This window comes from Salmo salar, chromosome ssa23 (genome assembly GCF_905237065.1).
Source record: "Salmo salar chromosome ssa23, Ssal_v3.1, whole genome shotgun sequence".
Taxonomy (NCBI): domain Eukaryota; kingdom Metazoa; phylum Chordata; class Actinopteri; order Salmoniformes; family Salmonidae; genus Salmo; species Salmo salar.
The window spans coordinates 42,452,953-42,467,307 of record NC_059464.1 but is presented as its reverse complement, the minus strand read 5'-3'; the positions used below and the strand labels follow the sequence as shown (position 1 = coordinate 42,467,307).

The window sequence follows — 14,355 nt, the reverse complement described above, 5'->3', positions numbered from 1 at the left end:
TCAACAAAACACACTGACAGAACAACACAACGCTCTCACATTACAAAGTGATGTCAACGTCTGGTGAATGGTTGACTGGTTAATGGGTGTCTCGGTATAGAGGGAAGTCTCACACACACACTCACATACTTACAGTACACCAACGACACCTTTAAAATAAACAAGACTGACACAAATATCACATAATTGTGTGTGTAGTGTGTGTGTGTGTGTGTGTGTGTGTGTGTGTGTGTGTGTGTGTGTGTGTGTGTGTGTGTGTGTGTGTGTGTGTGTGTGTGTGTGTGTGTGTGTGTGTGTATGAGACATAATGTCCATGCACGTGAGTATAAACTTTGTGTGTTTGATGAGTGTTTGAGCACAAACAACAGCTACTGTACATGTGATAAAGTTTCACGCAGCGTATGACAACATTCTGATGACGGATTCTGATGCCAACAAATATCAAATAAACTCTGAACGCCTCTTTGTCTGTTCAGTAGTTATACTAGAGATTAAGAAAGTATATGTCCTGCAATTGTGATTGAATGAATCCAAGCTATCTTTCATTTAGGTACTTGTATTTTATATTTATTACATTTTACACAGTATTATACTGGGTAGATCATATGGCAATATTGCAAAAACCTTAATCCAACACTTAGCAACATTGACGAGGGGTTCAAATATCAAAACCTTAATCCAACATTTAGCAACATTGACGAGGGGTCCAGGTATCAACAACCTTAATCCAACATTTAGCAACATTGACGGGGGGTTCAGGTATCAACAACCTTAATCCAACATTTAGCAACATTGACGGGGGGTTCAGGTATCAACAACTAGCAACATTGACAGTGTGTGTACAAACTCCCTATTCAGTATATTTGTACCCCCTCCTGGAATCGCAAAGTGAAAAAAGAAGCAAGTCAATATCTCTCTTAGGTCTCTACAGTGCATACCTTCATCACCTGCAGGCTCGCCAAACAAGCATGGCCTGTGTGTGTGTGTGTGTGTGTGTGTGTGTGTGTGTTGTTCCACTCAAAACATGCCTTTTTTGAGGCCCCAGGAATCACACAATTACAGGGACCTCTGTTTGCTACTCAAGAGAGGGAGCGAGGTTACCGGTGTAGTACTTCCTACTGCCTTTCACTCTGTTCAACTCTCTCCCCCTTCCTTCAAAATGCTATAGTTCAACTCTCTCTCCCTCCATTCAAAATGCTATGGTTCAACTCTCTCTCCCTCCATTCAAAATGCTATGGTTCAACTCTCTCTCACTCCATTCAAAGTGCTATAGTTCAACTCTCTCTCCCTCCATTCAAAATGCTATGGTTCAACTCTCTCCCCCTTCATTCAAAATGCTATAGTTCAACTCTCAACTCCCAGACAGTGGTCATGCGTGCGTACACACACACACACACACACACACACACACACACACACACACACACACACACACACACACACACACACACACACACACACACACACACACACACACAGTGCCCCGTTTGTATGGGTCAGCATGACCCCTTTCACCTCTCTTTCCCAGGATCCCTCTGCCATCAGGTAATAAGTACCCTACTGTGTGCCCAACAACGCACCTGTGACACCACCGCTCTCTAATGGTGATTATATGAATCAGCAGGAGGATTTATTTCAGCTTTCAGCAGGGTTGTGTTCAAGGCACAATACAGAAGAGAAGGGGAAAGGCAACTGAAACAGGGAGATACTACCTGGACAATAAACACACATTTTTATTTTCCCGTTGCAAAGCGTTTAAAAAAAAATGTTTTTCATTGTGTGACCTAATGAACAGGACCTAGCTCCCGAGTGGCAAAGCGGTCTACGACACTGCATCTCAGTGCTAGAGGTGTCACTACAGAGCCTGGTTCGATTCCAGGCAGTAGTACAGCCGGTCGTGATTGGGAGTCCCATAGGGCGGTGCATAATTGACCTAGTAAAATAAAATGTTAAAAGCAGGCACACAGAAGTGTTTAATATGTTTCTATACATGGCGTCTGGGTCAACTTCAGCGATTACAACATCTGTTAAAATGTTGAAAGCAGTTTTGTGTCAGTAATGGACGACTAAGAAAAAAATCTTCAGTAAAGACTTGACCAATGACATTATTTTATTCATTTGGTAGAACACTTAATTAAAGTCATACAACCTGATTTAAAGCTGCATGATTTAATTAAAGTCAGACAACCTGATTTAAAGCTGCATGATTTAATTAAAGTCAGACAACCTGATTTAAAGTAGCACGATTTAATTAAAGTCAGACAACCTGATTTAAAGTAGCATGATTTAATTAAAGTCAGACAACCTGATTTAAAGCTGCATGATTTAATTAAAGTCAGACAACCTGATTTAAAGTAGCATGATTTAATTAAAGTCAGACAACCTGATTTAAAGTAGCACGATTTAATTAAAGTCAGACAACCTGATTTAAAGCTGCATGATTTAATTAATGTCAGACAACCTGATTTAAAGTAGCATGATTTAATTAAAGTCAGACAACCTGATTTAAAGTAGCATGATTTAATTAAAGTCAGACAACCTGATTTAAAGCTGCATGATTTAATTAAAGTCAGACAACCTGATTTAAAGTAGCATGATTTAATTAATGTCAGACAACCTGATTTAAAGCTGCATGATTTAATTAAAGTCAGACAACCTGATTTAAAGCTGCATGATTTAATTAATGTCAGACAACCTGATTTAAAGTAGCATGATTTAATTAAAGTCAGACAACCTGATTTAAAGCTGCATGATTTAATTAATGTCAGACAACCTGATTTAAAGTAGCATGATTTAATTAAAGTCAGACAACCTGATTTAAAGCTGCATGATTTAATTAATGTCAGACAACCTGATTTAAAGTACCATGATTTAATTAAAGTCAGACAACCTGATTTAAAGTAGCATGATTTAATTAAAGTCAGACAACCTGATTTAAAGTAGCACGATACAGATGGAAGCCTTTTAACACTGAGCTCCTCTACAAGGTCATAACATGCTGTGAAATCCCCTTCCAACATGACATAGTCTACAGTGCATTCGGAAAGTATTCAGAAACCTTGACTTTTTCCACATTTTGTTTTACGTTACAACGTTAAACATATTCCTTATTTTCCCCCTCATCAATCTACACACAAAACCTCATAACGACAAAAGCAAAAACAGGGTTTTTAGAAAAAATTTGTAAATGTATAAAAAGATAAAGTATTCATTGTCATTAAGTTCATCATTCCATTCCAACCCTTATAAAAACAAGACATGAAAAGATATTCTAACATAAAGAGGATCATCCAGAAATGTGCCTAAGACTATGAATGACATACATTGAACTGAAATGACTTCAGGAACAGTGAGATAGCAATACACAGTTCAACAAAACACCAAGGGAAAGATCTTGGTTGGACAACAAAATCACTGGCAAAGCATCACGAGGGCAATGCTGTGGGTTGATCACCTTCCCTGAGTTTACTGTGAGTCCAACCTGACAACACAACCCTAAATAGCCAGTATACAGTATGTGTATCAGTACTGGTTGGAGTCTCAGCGGGGACTATGACTGATAGTGTGTTCAATATAAGGAGATTAAGACAGTTCACTATGACTATACAGCGGACGCTGTGAGAGCAGAACTAGCTAATGCTAAGTAGCATGCAGGCTAGTGTTGTGTGACAGTGGGTCAGTGGTGAATAGAGAAGTTGACTAGTATAGGCTATCTGTCATACTGTAGTACTGCTTCATACTGATAAATGATGGTTTTCATTGAGGGGGGGTTTACCGGTAGCAGTAGACACTGTATTTCTGCTGCTGAGGGGGGAATCCAAAATGACGTACCCCTGGCTCTGATGGGCCGCAGTTAGGGTGGACCTTGGTGATGGGGTAACGGACGCTCCCATCGGCCAACCAGCCCGCGTCGCAGAGGTCCAATCCCATGAACCTCCAGGCGGCGTAGAGTTGGCCCACCTTGGCGATGTGACCACCGTCGTCAACGCACGCCGCCACCGCCTCGGTGAAGTTGAACTTCTGGGGTTGTTTCAGGAAGTATACCGTCCCTGTGACAGAAGAGACAGAACAGGAGATAGTAGTACTAAGCACGTGTAAGTAGAGGACCGCTTAAAACACGTTTAAGGAGGGGACCACTTAAACATGTAAGGAGGGGACCACTAAAACATGTAAGGAGGGGACCACTTAAACATGTAAGGAGGGGACCACTAAAACATGTAAGGAGGGGACCACTTAAACATGTAAGGAGGGGACCACTAAAACACATTTAAGGAGGGGACCACTTAAACACATTTAAGGAGGGGACCACTTAAACATGTAAGGAGGGGACCACTAAAACACATTTAAGGAGGGGACCACTAAAACATGTAAGGAGGGGACCACTTAAACATGTAAGGAGGGGACCACTAAAACACATTTAAGGAGGGGACCACTAAAACATGTAAGGAGGGGACCACTTAAACATGTAAGGAGGGGACCACTTAAACATGTAAGGAGGGGACCACTAAAACATGTAAGGAGGGGACCACTAAAACATGTAAGGAGGGGACCACTAAAACATGTAAGGAGGGGACCACTTAAACATGTAAGGAGGGGACCACTTAAACATGTAAGGAGGGGACCACTTAAACATGTAAGGAGGGGACCACTAAAACATGTAAGAAGGGGACCACTTAAACATGTAAGGAGGGGACCACTAAAACATGTAAGGAGGGGACCACTAAAACATGTAAGGAGGGGACCACTTAAACATGTAAGGAGGGGACCACTTAAACATGTAAGGAGGGGACCACTTAAACATGTAAGGAGGGGACCACTTAAACATGTAAGGAGGGGACCACTTAAACATGTAAGGAGGGGACCACTTAAACATGTAAGGAGGGGACCACTAAAACATGTAAGTAGGGGACCACTAAAACATGTAAGGAGGGGACCACTAAAACATGTAAGGAGGGGACCACTAAAACATGTAAGGAGGGGACCACTAAAACATGTAAGGAGGGGACCACTAAAACATGTAAGGAGGGGACCACTAAAACATGTAAGGAGGGGACCACTAAAACATGTAAGGAGGGGACCACTAAAACACATTTAAGGAGGGGACCACTTAAACATGTAAGGAGGGGACCACTTAAACACATGTAAGGAGGGGACCACTTAAACATGTAAGGAGGGGACCACTAAAACACATGTAAGGAGGGGACCACTTAAACATGTAAGGAGGGGACCACTAAAACATGTAAGGAGGGGACCACTAAAACACATTTAAGGAGGGGACCACTTAAACATGTAAGGAGGGGACCACTAAAACATGTAAGGAGGGGACCACTTAAACATGTAAGGAGGGGACCACTAAAACATGCTGGTCAACTGCATTCATGTCCATTCATTCACATTTCTCAATTGTCTTGTAACACTTTTATTTTGCTGAAGTGTTTTGTATGTGTTTTTGGAGACCAATATTGACATATACACACACACTGACCCTTGGGGGCAGCTGAGAAACAGAAGGCATCAAAGTGGTGGAGGTGGCGGTGGCGCTGTCCGTAACTACGGAGACCAGGGGCTAAGTCCACGCCCCCACAGGGCTCCCGCGGTGTGGTGATTGGGTACTGAGCCGTCCCATCAGCCAACCAGCCGGCGTTGCACCAGTCGAGCCCCTCCTCCCAGGCGGCAAAGAGCTGGTCGAAGGTGGCCAGGGTCGAATCCTGCTCCTCACATGCACGCTGGGCCCCCAGGAAGTTGAAATGGTAGCGGCCCTTCTGGGAGTGGTAGGGAAATACCACTCCTATAATGGGGAAAAAGTTTGAAATGTTCTATAGGGGTTAAATTGCCATAGGGGTTAAATCCATCAACTGTCCTTGCAGTGACTAATGCCAGTATAGACACTTGTAAGGAAAATATGTTCAAGGTCATTTCAAAAACAGATTGAACGGAGTGGACTGTGTTCTGTTCAGAGCTGAGGGGGCTGTCTAGACACACACACACACACACACACCCTCGCAGCTCCAGCTCCACCGTCACGCTTTCGTCCTCCAGCCCGTCGATGACCTCACAGCGGTAGCGGCCCGTGTCGTTCAGGTGCAGCTCCTTGATCACCAGCGACATGTCCCCTGGAGCAGCCCGACGCAGGCGCACCCTCCCCTGGAAGCTGCCGTAGCTACGGTGACGGTTGCCCATGGCGACCATCACGTCGGTCTCACGGGTGGTCTTGCTGGCGCCGTTGGTGGGCAGCCAAGACCATTTGACCCGGGTCCGACGGGGGCCGTTGATCTCGGGTTCGTAGCGGTAGTGACAGGGCAGGGTAACATTACTACCCCTGGCCGCCGACACCGAGGGCTGGGGGGACTCCACGTGGAGACGCACCCCGTTGAAATAGACTACAGAAGAAACAGTAGAGACAAGGACACAGGATAGATAACAGTTATACAGTAGAAACAGGATAGATAACAGTTATACAGTAGAAACAGGATAGATAACAGTTATACAGTAGAAACAGGATAGATAACAGTTATACAGTAGAAACAGGATAGATAACAGTTATACAGTAGAAACAGGATAGATAACAGTTATACAGTAGAAACAGGATAGATAACAGTTATACAGTAGAAACAGGATAGATAACAGTTATACAGTAGAAACAGGATAGATAACAGTTATACAGTAGAAACAGGATAGATAACAGTTATACAGTAGAAACAGGATAGATAACAGTTATACAGTAGAAACAGGATAGATAACAGTTATACAGTAGAAACAGGATAGATAACAGTTATACAGTAGAAACAGGATAGATAACAGTTATACAGTAGAAACAGGATAGATAACAGTTATACAGTAGAAACAGGATAGATAACAGTTATACAGTAGAAACAGGATAGATAACAGTTATACAGTAGAAACAGGATAGATAACAGTTATACAGTAGAAACAGGATAGATAACGGTTATACAGTAGAAACAGGATAGATAAGGGTTATACAGTAGAAACAGGATAGATAACGGTTATACAGTAGAAACAGGATAGATAACGGTTATACAGTAGAAACAGGATAGATAACGGTTATACAGTAGAAACAGGATAGATAACGGTTATACAGTAGAAACAGGATAGATAAGGGTTATACAGTAGAAACAGGATAGATAACGGTTATACAGTAGAAACAGGATAGATAAGGGTTATACAGTAGAAACAGGATAGATAACGGTTATACAGTAGAAACAGGATAGATAACAGTTATACAGTAGAAACAGGATAGATAACAGTTATACAGTAGAAACAGGATAGATAACAGTTATACAGTAGAAACAGGATAGATAACAGTTATACAGTAGAAACAGGATAGATAACAGTTATACAGTAGAAACAGGATAGATAACAGTTATACAGTAGAAACAGGATAGATAACAGTTATACAGTAGAAACAGGATAGATAACAGTTATACAGTAGAAACAGGATAGATAACAGTTATACAGTAGAAACAGGATAGATAACAGTTATACAGTAGAAACAGGATAGATAACAGTTATACAGTAGAAACAGGATAGATAACAGTTATACAGTAGAAACAGGATAGATAACAGTTATACAGTAGAAACAGGATAGATAACAGTTATACAGTAGAAACAGGATAGATAACAGTTATACAGTAGAAACAGGATAGATAACAGTTATACAGTAGAAACAGGATAGATAACAGTTATACAGTAGAAACAGGATAGATAACGGTTATACAGTAGAAACAGGATAGATAACGGTTATACAGTAGAAACAGGATAGATAAGGGTTATACAGTAGAAACAGGATAGATAACGGTTATACAGTAGAAACAGGATAGATAACGGTTATACAGTAGAAACAGGATAGATAACAGTTATACAGTAGAAACAGGATAGATAACAGTTATACAGTAGAAACAGGATAGATAACAGTTATACAGTAGAAACAGGATAGATAACAGTTATACAGTAGAAACAGGATAGATAACAGTTATACAGTAGAAACAGGATAGATAACAGTTATACAGTAGAAACAGGATAGATAACAGTTATACAGTAGAAACAGGATAGATAACAGTTATACAGTAGAAACAGGATAGATAACAGTTATACAGTAGAAACAGGATAGATAACAGTTATACAGTAGAAACAGGATAGATAACAGTTATACAGTAGAAACAGGATAGATAACAGTTATACAGTAGAAACAGGATAGATAACAGTTATACAGTAGAAACAGGATAGATAACAGTTATACAGTAGAAACAGGATAGATAACAGTTATACAGTAGAAACAGGATAGATAACAGTTATACAGTAGAAACAGGATAGATAACAGTTATACAGTAGAAACAGGATAGATAACAGTTATACAGTAGAAACAGGATAGATAACAGTTATACAGTAGAAACAGGATAGATAACAGTTATACAGTAGAAACAGGATAGATAACAGTTATACAGTAGAAACAGGATAGATAACAGTTATACAGTAGAAACAGGATAGATAACAGTTATACAGTAGAAACAGGATAGATAACAGTTATACAGTAGAAACAGGATAGATAACAGTTATACAGTAGAAACAGGATAGATAACAGTTATACAGTAGAAACAGGATAGATAACAGTTATACAGTAGAAACAGGATAGATAAGGGTTATACAGTAGAAACAGGATAGATAACAGTTATACAGTAGAAACAGGATAGATAACAGTTATACAGTAGAAACTGGATAGATAACAGTTATACAGTAGAAACAGGATAGATAACAGTTATACAGTAGAAACAGGATAGATAACAGTTATACAGTAGAAACAGGATAGATAACAGTTATACAGTAGAAACAGGATAGATAACAGTTATACAGTAGAAACAGGATAGATAACAGTTATACAGTAGAAACAGGATAGATAACAGTTATACAGTAGAAACAGGATAGATAACAGTTATACAGTAGAAACAGGATAGATAAGGGTTATACAGTAGAAACAGGATAGATAAGAGTTATATCATATAGTAGATAGTGTATAAGGACCAAGTATTTTTCCTGACCATGTGATTAGACCAGAGCCCCAAATACACCTGGGTCTGCCCCCAGAGTATTTGGGTCTTACCAGGTTACCAGACCCTATATGGAGCCCTTGTGAATGTTGTGCAGGTTTATGTACATACAGTGCCTTCACTAAGTATTCATATCCCTTGACTTATTTCACATTTTGTTACGTTACAGTCAGAATTAAAAATTGATTACATCGGAGGGGTTTTCCCTCTCTCACCCATCTACACACAATATCCCATAATGACAAAGTGAAAACATGTTTTATTTTTGCTAATTTATTGAAAAAGAAATGCAGAAATATCAAATTTTACATAAGTACTCACACCCCTAGTCAATACATGCTAGAATCATCTTTGGCAGCGATTACAGCTGTGAGTCTTTCTGGGTAAGTATCTAGGAGATTTGTACACCTGGATTGTACAACATTTGCATATTATTATATTTTTAATTCTTCAAACTCTGTCAAGTTGGTTGATGATTATTGCTACACAGCCATTTTCTGGTCTTGCGATAGATTTTCAAGCTGATTTAAGTCAAAACTGTAACTAGCCCACTCAGTAACATTCACTGTCGTCTTGGTAATAACTCCAGTGTATATTTGGCCTTGTGTTTTAGGTTATTGTCCTGCTGAAAGGTGAATTCATCTCCCAGTGTCTGTTGGAAAGCAGACTGAACCAGGTTTTCCTCTAGGATTCTGCCTGTGCTTAGCTCTGTTCCATTTATTTTTATCCTAAAAAACTCCCTAGTCCGTGCTGATGACAAGCATACCCATTGCATGATGCAGCCACCATCATGCTTGAAAATATGAAGAGTGGTACTCAGTGATGTGTTGTGTTGGATTTGCCCCAAACATAACACTTTGTTTTCAGGGCATAAAGTTAATTTCCTTGCCACATTTTTTGCAGTTTTACTTTAGTGCCTTATTGCAAACATGATGCATGTTTTGGAGTATTTGTATTTTGTACAGACTTCCTTCTTTTCACTCTGTCATTTAGGTTAAGGTATTGTGGAGTAACTACAATGTAGTTGATCCTTCCTCTGTTTTCTCCTATCACAGCCATTTAACTCTGTAACTTGTTTAAAATCACCATTGACCTCATGGTGAAATCCATGAGTGGTTTCCTTCCTCTCCGGCAACTGAGCTGGAAAGGACGCCTGTATCTTTGTAGTGACTGGGTGTTTAAATACATCATCCAACATGTAATTAATAACTTCACCATGCTCAAAGGGATATTCAATGTCTGCTTTTTTCTGCATTTTTTTTACTCATCTACCAATAGGTGCCCTTCTTTGCGAGGCATCGGAAAACCCCCCTGGTCTTTGTGGTTGAATCTGTGTTTGAAATTCATTGCAAGACTGAGGAACCTTACAGATAATTGTATGTGTGGGTTACAGAGATGAAGTAGTCATTCAAAAATCACGTTAAACACTATTACTGCACACAGAGTCCATGCAACTTATGTAACTTTTTAAGCAAAACTTATTTAGGCTTGTGATAACAAAGGAGTTGAATACTTATTGACTCAAGACATATCAGCTTTACATTTTTAATTACATTTGTAAAATAAATTTAAAACATAACTCGACTTTGACCCTTATAGGGTATTGTGTGTAGGCCAGTGAAACAAAACCTCAATCTAATCCATTTTAATGTCAGGCTGTAACACAACTAAATGTGGAAAAAGTCAAAAAGTGTGACTTCTTTCTGAAGCCACTGGAACAAACTGTGCAGCCAATATTGTATAAGTTAATACCACTCCAGAATGTGTGCTGTCTGCTACACCTTTAGGGTTAGGTCAGACTGCCCGCATTCGTCTGACGTTGACAATGGAATGGTATTTGATATTACATGTGGATGGGCCCCCCCTCAAGAACATTATACCATGTTCACACTACAGCGCCAATCCAAACCATACTGTGCTCTAATCATTTTTTCCCCCTAACATTCTCTGTTCGGGTTTCAGCAACTTTGGTGGATGCGTATTCAGGCCAGCCCCGTACAGCGCTGCACGGCTTGGCTCAGTATTGTGAAAAATGTATAACAACGTTCTCTCTTTATTTATGGCTGTAGGACCTACTCTCTCCGTTGCCATCGCCGTTCATGATGTCGTGGTAGAAAAAGCCGTTGTTGTATCTTGGGGCGGCGTGGCTGGAGACGAGGAGGTACATCCAGACGACCAGTAGGGGGCGGAGTAGGGTCAACATCCTCACCGCGGAACACCGGATCTGATTTCTTCTATGAGGGATTCTTGTCATACAGGCATCAAAAATACCATTTATGATATGTCATTCCACTCAATTGTTCCCTATCAAATCACCTTTGTACATTTGTAAAGTTTGTATACATTTCCTTAATTCATAGAGGATTTAATGCAGATTTGATTATATCCCAGAGATGTATATGCTGTTGTAAATTAATCTCAAATTTATTTTGATGAAACTAGATGTGACCTGTTATTAGTTTAACAACTGTGTTAAAATAATTTATATAATCATCAGTAGAGGTCACTGAAACCTTATTATATTATAAATTAATTATGTGAAATTGAGTCGCCGACGCACTCTTGGTCTCTTTGTCAAATATACTTTAATCTGTACTTAGAGGTTTATGTTTATGACATTCATAACTCATAGAACAACATAAAGTATAATATTTACTAAATAAAATGTATAAGTTAACACGATTTACTATTAAAAAGGTTTAATATACATCTAGTATCACTCACAAATCATAAATGTGTCAAATAAATGTCAAAACAATAAATTGATGCGGTAAAACAGAATAAGTACAGCACATGACAAAAAAAGTCACGCGACCACGAAATAAATTGTCCTTTTATTTTGAAGTATTTGATTTCAGAAAATATAATTTTGCACAGTTTAACCAAAGGACAAATCAAGTGCTATGAATTAAAAACGGTCTTATAATGAAAAGGAACCGAAATACAGGCTATTGTTCAGTCAGAATATAATTTTTTGTTGTTGTAAATATTAAACTAGACCGTGCAGTAGCCTATGGTTGTCTAATTCTCTCTAACAAATCTTCTCTAATCGTCAAGTTACTTTGATTGTTTTATCACTTTCAAGTTGTCGGTGGCAAAGTCATTTTTATTCAATTATCTATTTGGAATCACTCAAAAACAGTTAAGTTTCGTTTTATCCCGAACCATTCACAGGGCACATTCCAATATCCCAAAGTCGTAAAAATAAGACTACTTACAGATGTAACTTCGTGTCAGTTCATGTTCCCCTGATGTGTCTTTGTGAGACAGCTACACGCCTGGTCCCAATTCTTCCCATTGCCATTTTTAGGGAGAATAAGAGATCTGACGTCATCCAGAGCAACCCTCTTGAAATGAACGAAAGGACCTCATCGTAAAAATAAAATAAAACGCCCATAAGACCATAAAAGCTGCAAGACGTTTAGCCTACTATTGCGTTTGCAGTCATACGGATACAAACCGACAACAATTAAATGTACTTAATGATCTTTATAATATTAACTTAGTAGCTTACATTACAGCTGCATTTAAAACTGCATTGTTATGCAATTTTGATTCTTGCTTTCTTTTCCCATATTTATTTTAATTTAAAACATCAGGGCAACGTCAATGAGGATATGTTCCTGGTGACTGAGCCTGTACATGAATATTCATATTAAGTATTTTATCTCTTGAAATGAACCAACCTTGTTTCATTACTTTGAAACACTATATGCCTATTCATATAAAAAATAATTTCCTAAATGAATTAACTTCCAGATTATAGAGTAAATATTAGACCTACGCAAATCCTAGGCAAATATAAAATGAGCTACAGTATCTGCATCACGTGTTCTCTCAATGAGGCTTTGGTTCATGGGTATTCCCTGATGTTGAAGTGGTTAGCGATCCTGTATTTTGGGAATGGTAAGGGTGATGAAGCATATTCCTTGATTCACATTTTTCCTCAACCTTGAATAACACTGACAACAGTATCACGAGGACTCATTTCAGTGAAGGCCTGAAATAACAGCAGCAGCCGTGGAAAACAAAGATAACTCCAGTTCAGAGACCTCTGGAACCTGTTGATTCTGGAAATAGTTGAGTGAAGTCTATGTATCACTGTGACGATGTGGGTCGTCCCCCCCTACTTGATTCACATGCTAAGGCCCATAGGGAATTAGAGGGTATGCCCTCAAACCATCCTCAACATATAAAACACAAAACGCACGCGCGCAGGTATGAACGTGCTCACACACACACACACACACACACACAGTCAAGCGCAATACCCTACACACGCCACCCTCTGGAGAAAACCCTGTCTACATTCAGCTGTTATTTTAGAATTCCTGGTGCCTGAAACACTATACAGGAGGAAAAAGCTGCTCTGAGCCCTTTGAAACCAACAGGATGTCAGACTACCACCAAACCCCCCCTCCATCCCTATAGACAAACCCCTGACCATCTACATCCTAGACCCCCACCACACACATAGAGACATGCACACACACACACACACACACACACACACAGAGACACACGCAGAGACATGCACACACAAACACAACCCATCCTAGACTGCCCCCCCCCTTACAACCCACAACCATCCCCCTCTGTGCTTGCCTGGGAGACACCCTTTCACCTTCTCACTGACACAGCCATTACTGCTGCGTTTGAAGAGCCCTAGTCACTGCTATTCTCAAAGCCCAGATGAAAGCCTATGCCTGGGGCTCTGAATACCAGGTCCCTGTGAACTGCAGGGGGTGACTGGATCCAGGGGTATAATCTATACCGTCAACAGCAAAGCCAGTTTGTGTTGGATGAGATGACACATACAGGCAGTCACAAAGACGTACGCACACACACACAGAGCCCAAATGTGTGGTTTGACAATGACATAAGTAGCTCTGCTGTCACATTTGTTGAAACTAAGAGGAGACACTCAGACGGCAGGGTTGGTCACAAAAGGATGTGAGTGTTGAGTTAGAGGGTTTGAGTTTGAAGGCTGATAGCGACATGGGACGGCAACGGTGAGAAAGCCAATATTAAAACGCATAAAAGACGTGAAGATAAAGACGAATGAGCTGGATTTCTTCCAGGTCGACCTAAACTATAAAGAATAGAATGAGTTATTTCTATCAAGGGTAAAGTCTTTAGCAATAACACCACATAATCGGATACACCTTTAGCTCCTCAGAACTGAAAACCTTACTTGTGACCTACTTTCCTCACATATTTGAGGGTGACTTGCACTGTTATACATGGTTATGGATGATTACAACATGAAGTTATACACGCAACTACACAGGAG

The 14,355-nt window shown here is 39.9% G+C and overlaps 1 protein-coding gene across 1 annotated transcript; it reads right to left on the bottom strand.

The window, feature by feature from the left end:
• Positions 1–2,894: 2,894 nt before the first annotated feature.
• LOC106584647 (hyaluronan and proteoglycan link protein 3) lies at positions 2,895–12,433 on the bottom strand. The gene is made up of 5 exons (XM_045706370.1): positions 12,281–12,433; positions 11,139–11,308; positions 5,999–6,380; positions 5,486–5,787; positions 2,895–4,049 (listed from the first exon to the last, which is right to left on the bottom strand). Exons 2-5 carry the CDS (start codon positions 11,263–11,265, stop codon positions 3,772–3,774), a joined length of 1,089 nt encoding a protein of 362 aa, XP_045562326.1. The 5' UTR covers positions 11,266–11,308; positions 12,281–12,433; the 3' UTR covers positions 2,895–3,771.
• Positions 12,434–14,355: the final 1,922 nt, after the last annotated feature.